We start from the raw sequence: 20,546 nt of genomic DNA, 5'->3' as shown, positions 1-20,546 counted from the left end.
CGAGGATCGGATGTCGTCGACCTTCTTTTCAAAATGGTTGACGAAGTCATCTGCAGAGAGGGAGGAGGAGGGGGAGGGGAGGAGGATTCAAGAGGGAGGAGAAGGTGGCAAAGAGCTTCCTAGGGTTAGAGGCAGATGCTTGGAATTTAGAGTGGTAGAAAGTGGCTTTAACAGCAGAGACAGAGGAGGAAAATGTAGAGAGGAGGGAGTGAAAGGATGCCAGGTCCGCAGGGAGGCGAGTTTTCCTCCATTTCCGCTCGGCTGCCCGGAGCCCTGTTCTGTGAGCTCGCAATGAGTCGTCGAGCCACGGAGCGGGAGGGGAGGACCGAGCCGGCCTGGAGGATAGGGGACATAGAGAGTCAAAGGATGCAGAAAGGGAGGAGAGGAGGGTTGAGGAGGCAGAATCAGGAGATAGGTTGGAGAAGGTTTGAGCAGAGGGAAGAGATGATAGGATGGAAGAGGAGAGAGTAGCGGGGGAGAGAGAGCGAAGGTTGGGACGGCGCGATACCATCCGAGTAGGGGCAGTGTGGGAAGTGTTGGATGAGAGCGAGAGGGAAAAGGATACAAGGTAGTGGTCGGAGACTTGGAGGGAGTTGCAATGAGGTTAGTGGAAGAACAGCATCTAGTAAAGATGAGGTCGAGCGTATTGCCTGCCTTGTGAGTAGGGGGAAGGTGAGAGGGTGAGGTCAAAAGAGGAGAGGAGTGGAAAGAAGGAGGCAGAGAGGAATGAGTCAAAGGTAGACGTGGGGAGGTTAAAGTCGCCCAGAACTGTGAGAGGTGAGCCGTCCTCAGGAAAGGAGCTTATCAAGGCATCAAGCTCATTGATGAACTCTCCGAGGGAACCTGGAGGGCGATAAATGATAAGGATGTTAAGCTTGAAAGGGCTGGTAACTGTGACAGCATGGAATTCAAAGGAGGCGATAGACAGATGGGTAAGGGGAGAAAGAGAGAATGACCACTTGGGAGAGATGAGGATCCCGGTGCCACCACCCCGCTGACCAGAAGCTCTCGGGGTGTGCGAGAGCACGTGGGCGGACGAAGAGAGAGCAGTAGGAGTAGCGGTGTTGTCTGTGGTGATCCATGTTTCCGTCAGTGCCAAGAAGTCGAGGGACTGGAGGGAGCATAGGCTGAGATGAACTCTGCCTTGTTGGCCGCAGATCGGCAGTTCCAGAGGCTACCGGAGACCTGGAACTCCACGTGGGTCGTGCGCGCTGGGACCACCAGATTAGGGTGGCCGCGGCCATGCGGTGTGGAGCATTTGTATGGTCTGTGCAGAGAGGAGAGAACAGGGATAGACAGACACATAGTTGACAGGCTAGAGAAGAGGCTACGCTAATGCAGAGGAGATTGGAATGACAAGTGGACTACACGTCTCGAATGTTCAGAAAGTTAAGCTTACGTAGCAAGAATCTAATTGACTAAAATGATTAAAATGATACAGTACTGCTGAGGTAGGCTAGCTGCGTTGTTGACACTACCCTAATCAAGTCGTTCCGTTGAGTGTGAAGTTTCTACAATGCTGCTATTCGGGGCTAGCTGGCTAGCTAGCAGTGTTGGTTACGTTACGTTGCGTTAGGAGAACGACAATAGCTGGCTAGCTAACCTAGAAAATCGCTCTAGACTACACAATTATCTTTGAAACAAAGACGGCTATGTAGCTAGCTATGTAGCTAGCTACGATCAAACAAATCACACCGTTGGGACTGTAATGAAATGAAATTAAAATGTGATACTACCTGTGGAGCGAAGCGGAATGCGACCGGAATGCGAAAGTTCTATTCAGTAGACGTTGGCTGGCTGTTGGCTAGCTAGGAGTGTCTCCTACGTTAAGGACGACAAAATAGCTGGCTAGCTAACCTCGGTAAATTAAGATAATCACTCTAAGACTACACACTCTAAACTACACAATTATCTTGGATACGAAGACAGCAAAGACAACTATGTAGCTAGCTAATACTACACTAATCAAGTCGTTCAGTTGAGTGTGATAGTTACTACAGTGCTACGGTAGCCGGTGAACGTATATGCTAGCTGGCTAGCTGCTAGGCAGATAGGAGGACGACGAAATACGATAATTACGCAATTATCTTTGATACAACGACGGCTATGTAGCTAGCTAAGAAGAAATTGCTAAGATTAGACAAATCAGACCGTTGTACTATAATGAAATGTAATGAAATGTAATGAAAAAGTTATACAACCTGCAGACCGAAGGAGACCGAAGCGCGGATGCGACCGGCTCGCTCCAACAACGTTACAACGTTGTTTTTACAATTGACAGTACAGTACACACCACAAACACAGTAAATTGTTTTTACAAAAAACATGAGGTTAATGGGCAGTAAGGGAGCACCACCTCGCGCTCCACACAGACGTGTTATGTGGGGAGTAAACACGTGTGTGTGTGTGTGTGTGTGTGTGAACAAGCTGTGATGTAATCAGCAGGCCTGCTGTCCCAGTCACACCTAACGGAATGCCAAATGAACACGAGGTGGAACACATAGAACAATGTGTTGTACTTATGCAATACAGTCAACTTCATGTAGACTAATGATGAGTTAATGTCTTACTTGGCGAGCTGCATTACATTCCTATAGCAGCTGTACAGTGAGCTCTCAGCAGCCGTCCTGTACTTGGCTTTGTACTTGGGGCCCACCGTGTGGATAATAAAGCGTGCCGCCAGGTTAAAGCCTTTGGTCATTTTCGCCTCGCCTGTCCGACATCCTGTGGAAACACATACACACACATACAGGTAATACAAGAGTATATCCCACACAGAACACACAAATATAACATTCTTCACCATGAACACAGCCTTGAAATGGATTTGCATAGCAACACACACAGCAACAAGACCCAATCTAACACCCCCCGCACATGATGTTAACACATTACATTAATTTTGACAGCATAACACAAGGTCATTTTCAGTAGACACAAACCAATAGGAGAAGTTGGACAACGAAAATAAGCATTCTGATTGATCAAGTTGATATAGTACCTAATCCATGTCAAAATATTTTCTCTTGTTTTGTGCATGTTGTCCTTGACCTGATAACTCAGTGGTGCCCCCTACCGTTCAGTTTGAGCAGCTCATCTCGAAGCTCAGGCCCAGCGTGTAAGAGGATGCTCTCAGAGATGGGGTTTTTGTCCGTCAGAGTCTCGTTACTCGTGTTGACAATCGCTGTGCAGTTCAGCAGGGCCACGTCGCCATTACTTGAGAGGAGACAGCAGAAAGAAAGAGGGTTAGATATTTTAACTCTGTATTGGTCGTACAGTATGAGGTTGGAGCTTGCGTATCTCTCTTTGACATTCATGGATGATTTACACAACAGTTTAAGTTTGACTACAGGTGTGTTTACTGAGTTAAGATCCTGCCCACAGGGCTTTGCAGGGCTCTACAGTGCGACCATTGAACTCACTTATGCGCCTAAATATTTTACAGTGCGACCTGGAATTTGTATTTAGGAGCACCATTGTGCCTAGAAAAATGAAGGATTCTAGCTATAACACCTCAAATGTCACTTTGCTCCTAAATTGCTTTGTGTGAATTTACATTTTTCAACTTCGGCGCACACGTGCTCCTTGTAAAATAGCCCTGCTTTGTCAAACTCTAAAAGGGGAACTACTCAAGCAGTTAAGTTGGTACTGAGTCATGACATCCTTAATCTTCAGTCATTGAGAAATAAGCCTATGACAACCTTGACACTGGAGTGCAGATCAGTAGACAGCCGAGCTACTGAAAAAGAAAAGAAGACGCACGATCAGGTTTACAGTGATGTTTCACTTCACTTAAATGCTGGAGCTTGCAAACAGCCAATGGACAGGTCATAATGATTTATTCCTCACTACATCTGCATAATCACAGCAGTACGACTTCAAAACGGTTGGCTGTGAACAAGCCTTGTTGTACACACCTGCAGGGGTTAAAGCAAAAATAAACCCCATGAATGAAACTTAAGTCGAGCTCAGATCGATTGTCTGCGGGGCCAAGTTAAGCACCCCTTTCATGTAAAAAAAAGTAATGACCATCATACCTTTAGGGAAAAAGGATCATTTTGTACATGTATTAAATGTTTGACCAATCCCAGTCCTTTTCAATTTAAAAAAATACATAGATCCTAACAAAATAAATCTTCACAAAAAATCCATATGATGAAAATCCATCGCAGTGACGGAACACTTTAACCCCTGCACTTGAGGTGATCGTTGTTGATCCTTGTGCAAAGGGAGTGCAAGTCAATCAAGACACTGTGTCAAGTCCTGAAAATGCTGACAAATCAGGAACAGAAAAGTGGTTTTCCTAAGACTTGTGTAAAAAGGCCTTAGTTCAGTCCAGTCTGTTCCTTTAACAGGAGCAGGAATGTGAAGAGGGCTTGAGGCCACCTGGGTACAAAGGTCTTACTGAGAGACTCCTACTAGTGGAACCTCTGGACACATCATGTGCTCAGCCTCGCTCCACAAAGAGGATCTATGAGGTAGGGTCTAGAATGCCCATGTGGGAAGAGGAAGAGAAAGAGAGAGGAAGAGAGAGAGAGAGAAAGAGAGAGAGAGAGAGAGAGTGGTGCATGGAGCAATAACAGAATCACAAGGCACAAGAAGCCAGGGATTCAACTTGAGAGACCTTATTGCTGTCAACAAAGGCATTTGATAAGAGTTTGACGATTATGAACGTATGAGAAAATGAGTGACCCCCGAGATAAAGAAAAAAGAGAGAATGCGAGAGAGCAAAAGAGAGACCAAATGATAGGGAAGTGGTATTAGAGATAGAGGTCCAGTCAGTGTGCATACTCACTAGAGCACTATCTTCCTGTTGATGTCCTCTCTGTAGGGAAAAGGGGAGGGGAAGGCCTCCTGGCTGACCAGGCTGTCGGTATACTCCTTCTCTGTCTCTTCTCCCTCAGGGTCTGGCTGCCGCTCCCAGGTGGACAGAGTCTGTACCTCCACAAACTGAGAGCGTGCTCCCAGAGGATCCATTCCTGCACTTCGCTGGCCTACACCTCAATGCTCCCCACTGTAAACAAAGCCAGAGAAAGACATAAAGTGCATATATCAGTGTCCACTGTCCAGGAGCCAAATAGGAGCAGTTATGACAAGGACCAGCAGACAGTCACAAGTGGTGAATACATTTGTGTTTACAAATGGTCTGGTGGTTTCAGTGTTCATCATTCAGTAGGTTAAAAGTAGAAATAACAACCCATTTTGTAGAGCAAAAGCATTGTAACACAATCAAAGAAAGGCTTTGTTCTGACAGATTAAAATGACACTGAACAAAAATAAAATGCAACATTTTCAAAGATTTTACTGAGTTACAGCTACAGTTACAGTTCAATAAATTCATCAGGCTCTAATCTATGGATTTCACATGACTTGGAATACAGTCTGCGTCTGTTGGTCACAGAAGTAGGGGAGTGGATAGGGTTGCACATTTTGGGGAACATTCAGAGGTGGAAACGTTCCATAGGAATATATCGGAATTAATATTAATACCATTTAAATGTAAATGTTTTTTTGCATTGGATATATTTACCATATCATATGGAGACAGAAACATAAACCGTTTACCTTATAAGTAGACATAATTGCAAATGATTAAAGCCTTCCAAAATAAATAAATAAACCGATTTAGTCTCAAATTGAAATTGGTTGTCTTCCTCTCAGGCTTCCATGTCTTCTCCCTGGACCTCTTCAATGTCCACCTCTTGAACATCAGACTGAGGCCTCATCTTCACTGTCACTTTCCAACCTTGTTATGGATGGCTTGTTGTCAGGCTCTAAAAGCCTCAAATTTGCCCGGATGGCCACCAAGTTGTCAACCCTTGTATTGGTCAGACTGTTGTGTGCTTTGGTGTGTGTGTTCCCAAACAAGGACCAGTTGCGCTCTGAGGCAGCTGATATTGGTGGGATTTCGAGGATGATGTAGGCAACAGGGGAAAGATTCTCAGATCCACAAAGTCCCTTCCACCAGGTGGCTGTTGAGATATGTTGGCATGACTGTCATATTGTATCTCCATCCCAAAGTCCTTGCTTGGAAGTGTACTTCGCCAGACTGCCAAGAACCTCGCTCTCATCCAGGCCAAGGTGGCGAGACACGGTAGTTATGACACCATAGGCCTTGTTGATCTCTGCACCAGACAGGATGCTCTTGCCAGCATACTTGGGGTCCAACATGTACGCTGCGGCGTGTATGGGCTTCAGGCAGAAGTCTTCACGCTTTTTGATGCATTTCAGAACTGCTTGGAGCAACAGTGAAGTGGGCAGGGCAGTATGAATTTCTTCTCTTACATCTGCAAGCAGAGTCTGAACATCAGACAGGATGGCATTGTCTCCCTCAATCCCTGCAATGGCTACTGCTATAGGTTTCAGGGGTTTCCGGCTGCTTACCACTCTCTCCCAAAATACATAATCCAGGAAGATCCTCTTGATGGGGCTGTCCATATCGACAGACTGTGATATGGCCATTTTTTGGAGAGACTCCTTCCCCTCCAGGAGACTGTCTAACATGATGACATCACCACCCCAACAGGTGTTGCTGGGCAGCTTCAATGTGGTGCTCTTATTCTTCTCACTTTGCTTGGTGAGGTAGATTGCTGCTATAACTTGATGACCCTTCACATACCTAACAATTTCCTTGGCTCTTTTGTAGAGTGTATCCAACCAATTGTTCAGTGCCATGATGGCCTTGAGGAGCAGATTCAATGCATGAGCAGCACAGCAAATGGGTGTGATGTGAGTGTAGGACCCCTCCACTTTAGACCAAGCAGACTTCACGTTCACAGCATTGTCTGTCACCAGTGCAAATACCTTCTGTGGTCCAAGGTCATTGATGACTGCCTTCAGCTCTTCTGAAAATGTAGAGACCGGTGTGTCTGTTGTCCCTTGTGACTGTGCTCTTGTAGTGTGGGCTCAATAGCATCTCATTAGAGTGCAAGATCTTCAGAATCAGCTGTACATGTGATGAAAGAGTGCACTGCACATGTGATGGAAGAATGCACTGTGCATGCAGAGGGTTGCAATTCTATTGAATTGGGGATAGTTAACCAAAATATGCCACAAGCCCTAGAACTGCCTTACATGTATCCCACAAAAAAGGTTAACTGATATAAGCTAACTTTTTTTTGATGAATTTAAGCTAAATTCCCCAAATTCCAGGGCATAACTTAATTTACTGGAAAGCTTCTGACCCTTTGCAACCCTAGGCGTGCATCAGAAAACCAGTCAGTACCTGATGTGATCACCATTTGCCTCATGCGGTGCTTTATCAGGCTGTTGATTGTGGCCTGTGGAATGTTGTCCCACTCCTCTTTAATGGCTGTGCTAAGTTGCTGGATCTTTTATTTCAGCTCATGGAACCAACACTTTACGTGTTGCGTTTACATTTTTGTTTAGTGTAGTTCTAGACAGTAATAAATTAACCGGTTTCAGGACATCTGTAACTTCTAGCCTACAACCTGCCAAATAAAGCCTATCACCTAAATAGCAGAAGCCAAATTTGTCAGTAGACATTTTATTACGTTTGGAATATTCTGATTGCATTTTTGGGAGGTTAGGTGGCAGTTAGATCAAATTGGGTGAATATGGCAAGCAAGGTCTGACTAGGTCCGACTCATTATTGTTACATTAGTGCACCTAAACAGACAGGGAATTTGAATGGACCATAAGGACTCGATGAAATGCAGAATGAAGATAAAATATATACTAGCTAATTTTCATAACTTGAAAAAAAAAAAGTATACATTTGTGTTTACTGAAGCATGGTCAAACATTTCCAAGTGTTTTAGCTTGTGCCATTACTCATATTATGTTATTACCATTTGAACGGTTAAATAGGCCCTATTTATGGGGAAAACATCAAATGAGAACATACAATGTGTCGTCATCACCAACCATGGAGTTCGAGCTCAGCTGACCATCACATACATTACCAGTGCAGCGTTTGCTTTCGTTTTACTTTGATTCGCAAATAACCTGCTAGCACGGCAGCAAATAGTAGCATGTCGAAAAAGGGAAGGAAATCAAATATGTATTTATCTAGCTAACGTTAGGTAACCAGAAGAAACATTTACACCTACCCGTTTTCCTTCGTCCACGAATATGTTGTCTACTCCGAGCAGGACTGAATTACAAAAAGCATCGAATGCAGGGAGTCTTCATGATTTTGTTATGATCACAAACATGGTAAAACTTGATTTGATCAAGCCAATTCCCATCGCACAGTCACGTTTACTATAGTTAGGTGAGTACCTGATCAGCTGATTCACTACAAAGAACCCAAACACGCATAACAATCCCTTCCGGAATAATGCCCAGGGATGTACAATAAATCCCAACATTTGTGTAAAACGCATAGTACAGCATTCAGAGGACCTTGCAGCTACCGGTAAGTAAATCCTCGAGAGCATTTACTATATTGCAGGTAAATGTATGCATTTAAATATACGTTCAAATATATGGCATAGAGCAGAGATATTTTGTAATAAAATAAACAACAACACAAGAAGCAACCCCATAAAACAGACTAATGTAATAAATACGAAAACTAGTTACTGTGACTGATCGATAATTCAATTGCAATTGAACAAGATTATAAGTACAATAATCATAACAACATATTTAAAATATACGTATTTTCTGCCTCTCTTGTATTTATGTGTTTCTGTATAATAAAAAAAATATATATTATAGTTTGTGTTCGACTACATATGTGTTTGATTAGTAGGGTCGTCCTCGTGTGCCCAGTAGACAGAAAACGGGTTTCCACTAGTTACCATAGCCCCCCAAAAATATATATGGTTATATCGTAAAAATTAATAGAAACAAAAATAAGCTTTTTGGTCTTAATTTAAGGTTAGGGTGAAGCTTCCTGAAGGATTCAGAGCTTTCACAAAATTCTGCTAAAAAACGGTGAATTCCTTGGAGCTTCATTATCGGTTCACAGTGCACATTAGGGACATATGCTGGTCAACAATAAACAGCAGCGTATGATTATCAAATATACATGCTTTCTCTTTACTGTTTTCATCAAAACTCCGTGGCTCAGCGGTAAATCGTTGACTTAAGTAGTGCCAGTTGGAACACCAGCAGGTTTACATAATGCTTCCATGTTTTGCTTTCAGGATTACTATTTTTCTAAAAACCGAATCTATGGCATTATTTCGGATGCTTAAGACATAAGCGATATTATACTACATAAACGATTTATTTGAACAACAGTGCAGAAAGTGTGGTTTCACATACATTTATTTTAAATAGAGTGCCTTCAACAGTATTCGACCTCATTACCCTCACGTCCCTGAATGTTTCATTGTTCCCTATTCTACCTGCTAAACTACCAATTAGGTGAAATGATATTTACAAAATCTTTGTAAGTACAGTGTCCAATAGAGGCGGTGTTTGGTTTATTTTTCCCTTCTCTGATCTTTCCTACTTTTCCCCATCCCTCTCTTTCGTCAGGGCTCTGACGTGGTGCTGGAGGTGTTCAGTGTGCTGCCAGGATGAGGTGGAGAGGGTGATGGCCAAGAAGCTGAAGAGAGCCAAGAAGAAGGCCAGGTAAGTCGCAGACAGAGTAGAGATCACGCTGTCACTACAGCCATGGCAAAAACCAGTCTGCAGATGTAGTTCAAGTTGGGACATTCGTCAAACATGTGTGGAATCTAATTCCAATCAAACTAAATACTTCAAATGTTTATATATACAGTTATGATGATTACATTTGTGAAATATAAAGATGAGGTGCTGCTGCCCCCTCGTGTAGGGATGTGCAGGGTGCAGAGGAGGAGGACGCCCCAGAGCCTGTGGTGGAGAGGAAACTGGTTTATGAGATTGTGAGACTGACCAACATCAAGGCCTCTGCCAAGATTAGGTACACGCACACACACACACGCACACATGCATACTCTCACACACACACTCAATCAACCAACCAACATTTTGTGTCACTTTATATCCTAGATGGGTGGACTGCCTGCTGTTTGCGGGTGGGGAGTTGAAGGTAGCCATGCTGCTCCAGAACAACACAGTGGAGACTTACAGCCTCAAGACGTCTGATAAGAACTCCACGGGCACTAAGACCTCCAGGCTCGCCCTGGGGGACCAGGGTGCCCGCACATTGGCCTTCAGCTCAGACAACATTGCTGTCCCTTCCGCCTCTCCGGGGACACTGTCAAAGTCTGGAACAGGTGGAAACATCAGGTCACACAGCGCTAGGATTGACCTGACCATGGGGTTTCACTGTATAAGTTAAATCTAGTTCATTAAAGCTTTAGGCTTTCCAGCATCTTTAAAAGTTTACATATATTATGACAGCTAGACACATATTATAAGAAGTTTTCTTCATTCTGAATGGGTGTCGTAACAGGAAGTTCCTCTCTGTCACAGGTCTACCCTGCAGGTGATTCGCACCATGGCGTGTGAGTATGCCCTCTGCTCCCTGTTCGTCCCTGGAGAAATGCAGATCATCCTAGGAACCAAGGTAACACACATGCATGCACACACTAACATACACCAAACTTCTGCAGATGTGTATTATCCAGTAGTGGACTATTGTGTGGAACTCAGGCTTACCGAGAGAGGACTCTAGTCCCCGCGCCTGTTTTATTATGAGCAGTGCCATTGAGGACTTTTGCCATGTTGGTGCTGCCCATGCTCTCACAGACGCCATAGTGGGACAGATACAATGATGTATGTATGTAATGTCTATGGGTTAACCAAGTCTGTCTCTCTCCTCTCCTGTCAGAGTGGTAAGATTCAGATCTTTGACTTGGCATCAGGAACCCTCCTGGAGACTGTCGATGCCCATAACGGAGCTCTGTGGACCATCTGTCCGTCTCCTGATCAGGTACTGTCTGTCTGTCAGGATCTACCTGTCCATGTTCAACATCATCCACAATACATGTAGAGCGTTCATGGATCTTATCTTCTAAAGTGCCAATCAACATTACAACTCCAAAGTTTCCCTTATCTGTAGATAAAAGCCCATGGACAAGTCCACGTTTACAGAGTGATGCTGAGACTCACTTTAAAATCTACAGTATGTCAAACAAAAACCAATGTTTTAAAAGTTAAACAAACCATACAACTCTATGCACAATGATTACTTTGAACAATTTCCACATATTTTTTTTTACAAAAGCACATTTACTTGAAGAACAGTATGCAGATGCAAAGTTTGGTAACAAAATGACATTACCAAACTTTGCATCTGCACTTTGTTTGACATACATTTTAAAGTCTCAGCATCACTCCTTTATCGTGGGATTGCCCCCATACAATACAATCATTCCCATTTGCTCTGACTGTTTATTTGACTGTGATTATGTTATTTCCTCAGAGGGGGATAGTGACGTCAGAGTTTCAGCTGATTAAGGATGGAGAGGCTGCACAGAAGTAAGCCAAGATGTATTCCTTCTGTTTCACATACTGTCAATAACACAATAATGCTGTTTTATACTAGAGGCAAAGAAGTTCTGTTGTCCAGGCAGGTACTAGTGATCCCAGGCTGCATGGTGTTATTCAGGTGAGCTTCTATGGAGTGAGCCCCTGATTGGAGTTTGTGTGTGTGTGTTGCAGGAGGCTGACGATGAAACGCATGCGTACACTGCAGCTGGATGAGGACGTGTTGCATGTGTGAAATATTCTCCTGACCAGAGATTGTTGGCTGGCTCCCTGCTGCACTGTACCATCAAGGTCTTCTACACTGACACACTCAAGTTCTTCTTCTCTCTGTATGGACACAAGCTCCCTGTGTTCTGCCTAGACATCTCTCATGTGAGTACCAGTACTCAATCTGGCAAACCAATTTAAACTAAAAACTAATGTAATGTGTGACGGTAGATGAATATAGAATGTGCATGGTTAAAGTTGCTGTGTGTTATGTGTGTCTAATCTGTCTAGACTCTGAATGTTACTTCTTCTCCGCCTGTCAGGACAGTGCCATGATAGCAACCGGTTCTACAGACCGAAACGTCAAGATCTGGGGTCTTAATTTTGGGGACTGTCACCGATCTATGTTTGCCCACGATGACAGGTACAGAAAATGTATAACCTAATGTTAATATGAATATATAATATACTGCCAGAACACATCGTCCTAAGCCGTCAGACATATGGTCAGTGTAAATGGCTTAATGTGGACGCTTTACCAACGGTCTCAAATGATATAATTTAATATACGTTGACTTCACTCTCCCCATTTCCAGTACAACCATATGTTCTTCACAGCGGGGAAGGAAAAGAAGATACAACAATGGGATGCAGTCAAGTTTGAGCACATCCAGACTCTAGAGGTGACATTCACTCCCATGCTGTTACATTTCCCATATGGAGATGAGGCCTCGAGTTCCATTATTAAAAATGTGTTGAATATTGATGATTGGCAAGCAATTATGTGACCTAAATGCGCCCTTTCCCATCAGAGTGACTTAATTTATTATTATTTATTTCAAAAAGTGGAAGTATAAAGGTATGTTTTCTCTGTGTCGTTTCTCTCTTACTGACGTCTCGCGTGTCTCACAGGTTCCTGGAGAGACCAAAAGCAGCACAAGTGGTGAAGAAGAACATAGAGACAGTCAAAGCTGTGTCATGACTTTACTTTCATTAATCTGATTATTGTTATTCATTTAATCATCTAACTATGTTTAATTGTTACCCAATTTAAATTAATCATGTAACAATGAACTAATTAGGATTTGGGGCACCACGGAAGAGTTTGTTTTATGAGTTACCATCTCCGGAATTAAACTCTATAAGGTATATATCTATTACATCAATAAACAGCTGGAGCTGGAGCTCTTATTAATCATTACCTCATATCATCATTCTGAACAGTCGTAAACTCAAGCATCTGCAAAAAACCCAGCCTTGCTAATGATTCAGTGCTACACAAATTGGTTTAATTATTTATTTACTAGCTAACTAAAAAATAACACAGAAGACACATACACACTTACTACATGAGACAAAGGTCCCTAGCAGACTTTAACAATATGGCTTTTTATCCAACACCATGGAGAAAGAGAGAAAAAGACATTTATCGTCGATACATTTCAGGACTTTTCTCACATGAATCATATAGTTTGCACACGAACCGCCACCGTTTGGAATAAGAAATCATGAATGTATTTACGTGTGGATGTCTTTGTCCGGCTTGTAGTCCTGAACAGAACTACATGGTTCACTCTGTTCCATTCGATCCTGAAGCTGCTTATTTGAAGATAAGCCAGCTGTGCCGATGGTTCCAGTCAGGTGATGAGAGTAGCGTACTACAATGTTTTGTCAAGGGTAGTAGGATGGTTTGAAGAGTTCAAGATATTTTACTCAGGACAGCTAATCAGCTGTACCAGTGATTGTCTGAGAGGGTTTGTTTTCCTCTTCCTCCTCGTGTTGATAGTCAAGATTTGAGCCACGATGAACATGAGCTGCAGCTTGCTGTTTCTCTGGTCTAAAGGAAGGTGAGTTTTTTTCTTCACCTCGTGTTGAGGTTCAAAGTACCAACCATTTCAAACGTGTAGCTACCCGCCTCACGTTCCCTGGTCTAATGTTAATTTCGTTACCAAGGCTTGAAGGGGACAGCTCCGTCTGTCTGACACGCTCTCCGACCTCACTCGGGGCATGGCTACCTACGTATGCACAGTTGATAGGAGATAGATTCTCTTATACCTCCTAAAATCACATTCCTATCTTAACAACAATACTTTAAACATTTTTCATACTACATGCACAACATATTGGATGGAAACTTGACATATAAAGGGGATATACTTTCCAAGTTACAGTATTTTGTCCATACAGCTTTTAATGACATCACAAAACGAAAAGCAATATCACATTAGTTTTCCATAGCTCCCCACTGACCACTCCCCACGCCACAAAATGTAGGAGCATCAGCCTGCCAGTCAGCCGGCAAACAGTTGCCTCCAACTAAAGTCAATCTTATCCTTGTGGCCTTTGGAAACGTTTCTGTAAGTTTTTAATCCCACCTGAAATTATGATACGTGCATAGCCCAGGGTACTAGCTCCGTTCCTCACTAATCGATCATGTAACCATTGTAACTACATCCTCTTCTGCCTCCCTTGCAGCCGTCTCACTATGTCATGGCACGTGATGAAGAAGGCCCATTCCAGTGAGCCGGAGGTGTCTCTGCTGGTCCTGCCGTTCCCCTACGTCCCAGACCTGCTGTCTCTCTTCAACAGCTATGTCCAGGATGGCCTGGAGGTCGAGCTAGTGTGCCGCTTCTTTCTGCTCAGGTATGCTAGCCTCCAACACAGGCTTCTCAAGTAGTGTGATAACCTGGGGAAGTTTTCTCTTTAGGATGATTATATAATTATATAGTCTAGATTCAAACTAGTTATGTGTTGCTAATTTGCATGGGTGGAGCTCCAAACAGAGGTGGTGTTTCCGAAAAAGAATTCTGACTTCAAACAAGTTAGGTATCATAAGATAATGCTGCATAAGCTACTAAAACATTGTCCGACACACAGTAGGAAAAGAGGCATGGACAAAACAAGGAAAAACAAAATGAGAAAAACAAGGAAATGCTTCTCCTGAAGGAAAATTACATTTCTACTTACGGCCAATAAAATGCGAACGTTAACAGCCGGCGCTTCCATTGAAATGCACAATCCAATACTATAGTTTTCCAGACTTCCACTAGTCGAGTCAACGACACTATATTTGAAAGGATGGCGTCTCGAGACGATGGACATGCTAACAAACAACATTACACTAATCATAAGTGTTTGTCAGTCAGTTGTTTGTGCATTTCTCTCACATCATTTCTGATGAAAATCTTGTAACTCGATTTTTGCTAATTTTCCTATTTTTCTTTTATATTTATACATATATACATATAAAGCTATGTACTCTGAACATTTCATGACTAAGACCAAGAAAATGTATTCACAATAGCTTCTGAAGTTTCATAATTGTATGTTTGTTAATGGGGAGAATATGGTAATTTGTTCAATTTCCTGAAAAGTTTTTGTTGTGGAGATAAGAGGTTTACATCAGACACAACAATATGCAAATAACCTCACACAGGTGTGTGTGTCTGGTGTCTCTGTGGTACTTGCGAGTAGATGAGCCTCATGTCTGTCTGTGTCTGTCCTCACTGTACTGGTTGGTCCTTACCTCTCCAGGGTCCACTTTGGCCAAATCTCCAGTAACCAGATGCTGCCAACTGAAATAGATGAGCTAAGAAGCAACACCCTCTTTAAAGTCTGAGAGTTCAGGGTAAGTCCAATCAAAGAATATAGAAACATTTACTCTAAAGGCCGATGATCCACAAGTCTTTTCAAACTGTTTCTCGCCTTCTGCTCCTGGATGTTCTGGGGTTCAACAGTGCTGGTCTCCAGTTTCTCCAGGTGGCGGTCGAGAGCAAAGAGGACATCATGTTCTTTGCCGACGCCGCCTTAATGAGAAGCGAGAGAGAGAAGAGAGCTCTACTCACCATTGCCTGAATCACTCTCTCTCTAGAGGCTGGTAGGATGACCTATAGCAGGACGGGTTCATTGTAACTGCTGGAATGGAATTAATGGAACGGAGTCAAACATGTCATTTCCATATGTTTGGTTGATACTGTTCCGTTTATTCCATTCCAGCCATGACAATGAGCCCGTCCTTCTATAGCTCCTCACACCAGCTTCTTCTGATATCTACCCCACATCATGACTAGTAGGCTACTGCAGGCAAGGCCTTTAGCAGAGATTTACACTGTTAGTTTTATATTTCAACTGTTATAGGATCCTGATAGGACACAACACTGTTGTTCAATGACATGCTTCATTTCCTAAATAAACTGTGTCTGAGTCACTCATGTCAAGCCTCGCTTCCTCAGGTTTTACAGAACGCCTGTGAATTAATAAATCCACTGTGCCCTAACTCAAGTCAAAAGGAAGTAGTGTATGTATACACAGCAGATCCCTATGCAACCACAGTCCCGTATAAAACACATAAAACTCCATCTTAAATAGATACAATTCATGTTGGACTTTTCCCTCCCTGGCCGGTCTTAGTTTCCCGTCACATGGGGGTTTGACAGGTATGATTTAGGCCTGTTTCTCTGGGTTTTCCTGTATCACAGCTTAGGGGAGTGATTCAGGGCTGGATCAGGGCCAAACCGAAGTGGGCTTCGGGGGGATAAAGAGCGGTGTCCGATTTGTCACAGACCACCAGTCTCTCAGACCACCAAGACTGCCACTCCCAAAGAGCTCACAATACAGAACCAGATTCAGTCAGCTACAGGGGAGCTCCTCCTACCTCTCCAGCCTGGTCTCATAGACTAGATGTAACATAGTATAAATCCAGCACACTCAAATTACAATGATACGTTTGGTACAGTTAGATAAGACCGATGATTACTTAATGCAAAAACAAAAGTAGAGTAGTTGGTTGGAGTGGATGGGTGGGCGTCTAATGCAAACATCTTGTAACCCAAAGGTTGTGAGTTTGAATCTCATCACAGACAACTTCAGAATTTTTGCTAATTACCAGCTTTTCAACTACTTACTACTTTTTAGCTACTATGAAACTACTTAGCATGTTAGCTATAAGCCTTCCCCAAACCTTAACCCTTTTAGCTAACCCTTCAACTAGCTATCTAACGTTAGACACCAAGCTAGAATTCGTAACATATCTTATGTTTTGCAAATTCGTAACATGTCATATGAATGGGTGATGGACATTCACAAATGAATACATACCATACGAAACATAACATATACTAAATGGAGCGACTCAGATTTACGTACAGAATAATATGAAATGCTCTGAGACCAGGTTGCCCTCTCCTCTCACCACAGTTATTCCATACTGCCATCAGTGGGAGGCAGATTCAGCTTGACTTTACTGCTCTTGTAACCCAGGCTGAATTTATGGTGACTATACCTTGTGTATGTTGACAACATAATTCACCCAAGAGTAGAGTATAGGACCCACATCTCTCCCATCGCAGTTTTCAGTACCATATTTTGCTGAATATGGGCTGCTTTCATTTTTTCCACAACCCTGAACTTTAATCACTTAACATTGGCAATGTTTCACCCACATCAAACACGTAATGTTCCACAAGTTTATATCCTGACCGCAGGGCGCTGTGAATTAATGAAACGGACACCTTAAAACACCTTTTCCCCCTGTTCGCTTTTTAATTTTGTAGCAGACAAAAATCTAATTAACTCTGTATTTATAAGGCTGTGAAAAGGGCCAGAAACTCTTTATGAGGCTGAATTTGGCTCTTTAAGCTATAAATGTCACATCTACCTAAATTAAAAATTCTTCAGAAAAAAACTGAAACACACACACAATGTTACAACACACCAGCAATGGATTACAGACTAATCTCAACTCAAAATGGTATTAGAATGCATAATTTATTTTCAAAACAGTATGAAACATTTTCAGATAGCCTATGTAGCAAACAAAGTTTGACCTGAATATTACCCCCAACATTTAAGTTACCTTTCAGTAAAACTATGAACTCAATTTAAAAAGCAGCTGCCCCTAAAAACGAACTTCTCATTTAGAAAACTGTTTACGTGGCATCGTTTTGTGAGGCTTGGGTTCGTGACTGTATCACAACATAAATGAATGTTGAGTTTGTTTCAATCCTGCCCACAGCTGGCAACACACAAGTAATCATCAGTTTGGAACACAACTTCATGGGACCCAATCGTAATGCCTGTGGTACATTTTTGTTAACTTTGGTTATCCCTATGGGGTTAGTTAGGGACCATTGGTAAATTACACAATGTAAATGGGACAATATGTTCAAATTCCTATAACTCAAAATTTCAATGACTTAAAAATGGCAAGCCAACTATAAATTGTAGAAATAAATTTTGGGGAATTTAATGAGAAATTTAAAAGGTGTGCCATATGTAAATATTATCTCATTTAAAAGGTGTAATTTATTGACGGCCCCTAACTAGCCCCTGAGCTAGGCTATCCAAAGTTAAATACATTTTGCCACATTTGCAGACCAGCCAGTGAAGCTAATTGGTGAAACAATTTGGCTAACTCTTCCCACCTGCGAACACAAGACACCCACATCAAACCATAGCACTGAAATCAACTTGCGTTTGAATTCAGCCATGGCCGCTAGCATTTCTTAAAGAACCAAATCTAAAACAAGTCCAAATCAGGAAGTGCGGTTGCCCTTTAACCTTGTCTTATTCAATATAGCACACTTTTCCAGTTTTACATGTGTAATCTCGTTCTCTGCCTCAAGCAATATCTAAAAGTGAGAGATTTTTTTCCTGATGTTTTTGTCAACCTGTTATATTCTGCACTGTTACAGAACACTCATAACAGCCATGGCACACAGAGTGTGAGTAAAATGTTTGAGGTTTCCTCCCTCCATCTCACTCATATGTATTGTGGCTACAGCTACACAAGGACCCCAAGTTTATTATTAATTTCAGCTTTATGGCTTTTCACATACAACAGGCCAGTGTACCTGGGAGGAAAAATGGGGCTCAATGGTTGGTTCCATAGCTGTGACTGATCCAGAAAAATTACCCACTACTTTCTCATACTGACTCTTGGCTCTTCAGATGAATAAACGAAAGAACTGTAGAATAAGCGCTTATCCGTAGCAGTTATATGTGGGTGTAACTGCATAGTTTTCAATGGATTGACATGAATCTCATGTGCCCTGTTTCAAGACTATACAGACAGTGTTATAATCAAATCAATCAAATGTATTTATAAATCCATTTTTACATTAGCAGATGTCACAAAGTGCTTATACAGAAACCCAGACTAAAACCCCAAACAGCAAGCAATGCAGATGCAGAAGCATGGTGGCTAGGAAAAACTCTCTAGAAAAGGCAGAAACCTAGGAAGAAACCTAGAAAGGAACCAGGCTCTGAGGGGTGGCCGGGTGGAGATTATAAGAGTACATGACCATTAAGGCCAGATTGTTCTTCAAGATGTTCAAATGTTCATAGATGACCAGCAGGGTCAAATAATAATCACAGTGGTTGTAGAGGGTGCAACTTGTCAGCACCTCAGGAGTAAATGTCAGTTGGCTTTTCAAAGCCGAGCATTCAGAGGTCAAGACAGCAGGTGTGGTGGAGAGGGAGAGAGAGCGTTGAAAACGGCAGGTCTGGGACAAGGTAGCACGTTCGGTGAACAGGTCAGGGTTCCATAGCCGCAGGCAGAACAGTTGAAACTGGAGCAGAACCACGACAAGGAAGTACATGTCTGGTGAAAAGGTCAGGGTTCCGTAGGCACAGGCAGAACAGCAGAAACTGAATCAGCAGCACGAGAGTATGGAATGACTATCAATAAGTAGGTCAACCACACAGGTCAGGTAGAAAGCAGATATGTATCCATTGTATTTGTTGCATTCATGCAGAGGACCTCTCCTATATCTACACAAGTCTTAAGAATCTGTATAGAGAATATGAGTCTTTTCCAAAACAGTCAGCTGTGACCCACTGAAGGATTGAAGAGAGAGAGAGAAAAAGAAGGGGCTTAGACAGTACACTACTGAACATGGCCACTGGGTTGCAGTCTTACCTTTCCCAAAACTCTTGGCAGTAGCCACCTGCGGAGTCCATGTGAATCCAAAGCCCCCTATCCAAGCCTGTGTCAGTAGATTACAGCCCTAGCACCTGTTCTGTTGTTTAGCTCATAATGGTTAAGGTTAGGACTGGGTCCAACATGGTTGTCACTAGCTTCCATACCCTCAAAGTCATAAACCCAACCATTTCTACAATTTATCTTCTTACATTCTTTTTTAACCCTAACCTTAACCACACTGCTATCCTTATGCCTAACCCTAACATTAAATTAAGACGAAAAAGGGATTTTTTTTGTGCCATTTTTGACTTTGTGGCTGTGGAATCTGACTTTGTGGCTGTGGAAGCAAATGGAAACCGTCTGACACTGACAGACCACTGATCCCAACTGCCCATCAATACAGAATCGCCATCACATTAGTGGCATACCACAGCATGGAGGTGACACTGCAAATAATCCATTGTCTATCATTTCCAAGTTCAAACAGTTCATGACCTATATCTTTCACATATATTAATATTACTTCTTGTATTACAGTGTCATTGTGGTATTTCTTTGGCTCTTTTGGGAGGCTTTTGCCTAGTAACCACAAACAATTGCAAAGAAGTCTGAGAAGTTGTTCAGATGAGGGATGAGCAACACCTGCTAAAAGTAGACAGTAAACAGTAAATTAACAATTAGTCAGTGAGTCAGTTAGTTAGTCAGTGAGTGAACCGGTCCACAAGTCATCCTTGCTGAACTAGAGGACTTTCCAAACAAATTATGTTCAACTTTCCGAACGGATTTAAACTTGAGAACGTGAACAAATAAACAGGAAGTTAACAATTAGTCAGTGAGTCAGTCCACCAGTCATTCTTTCAGTGGGCCATGTGTTAGGTTAAATCTGCCTTTCAGCACTCTATTTTTTTTAAACGTTTAAATGTAACCTTTATTTGACTAGGCAAATCAGTTAAGAACAAATTCTTATTTACAATGATGGCCTACCCCGGCCAAACCTAGACAACGCTGGGCCAATTATGCACCT

The 20,546-nt window shown here is 42.5% G+C and overlaps 1 protein-coding gene and 1 pseudogene across 2 annotated transcripts in view; one reads left to right on the top strand and one right to left on the bottom strand.

Annotated features, from left to right (window-relative positions):
* The window catches only part of LOC115112277 (ganglioside-induced differentiation-associated protein 2), a 35,037-nt gene extending 26,732 nt beyond the window's left edge, over positions 1-8,305 (bottom strand). For both annotated transcript variants that reach the window (XM_029639229.1, XM_029639236.1), the window contains exons 1-4: positions 8,073-8,305; positions 4,796-5,014; positions 3,077-3,216; positions 2,571-2,724 (exon numbers count right to left, since the gene is read on the bottom strand). In XM_029639229.1, the coding sequence (XP_029495089.1) occupies positions 2,571-2,724; positions 3,077-3,216; positions 4,796-4,977 (476 nt within the window). In that variant the 5' untranslated portion in view covers positions 4,978-5,014; positions 8,073-8,305. The remainder of the gene's footprint in view (positions 1-2,570; positions 2,725-3,076; positions 3,217-4,795; positions 5,015-8,072) is intronic.
* LOC115116548 (WD repeat-containing protein 3-like) lies at positions 8,303-15,808 on the top strand (annotated as a pseudogene).
* Positions 15,809-20,546: the final 4,738 nt, after the last annotated feature.

This window comes from Oncorhynchus nerka, linkage group LG3 (assembly GCF_034236695.1).
Source record: "Oncorhynchus nerka isolate Pitt River linkage group LG3, Oner_Uvic_2.0, whole genome shotgun sequence".
Classification (NCBI taxonomy): domain Eukaryota; kingdom Metazoa; phylum Chordata; class Actinopteri; order Salmoniformes; family Salmonidae; genus Oncorhynchus; species Oncorhynchus nerka.
The sequence above is the reverse complement of the archived record's forward strand: the minus strand, read 5'-3'. Positions and strand labels throughout refer to the sequence as shown.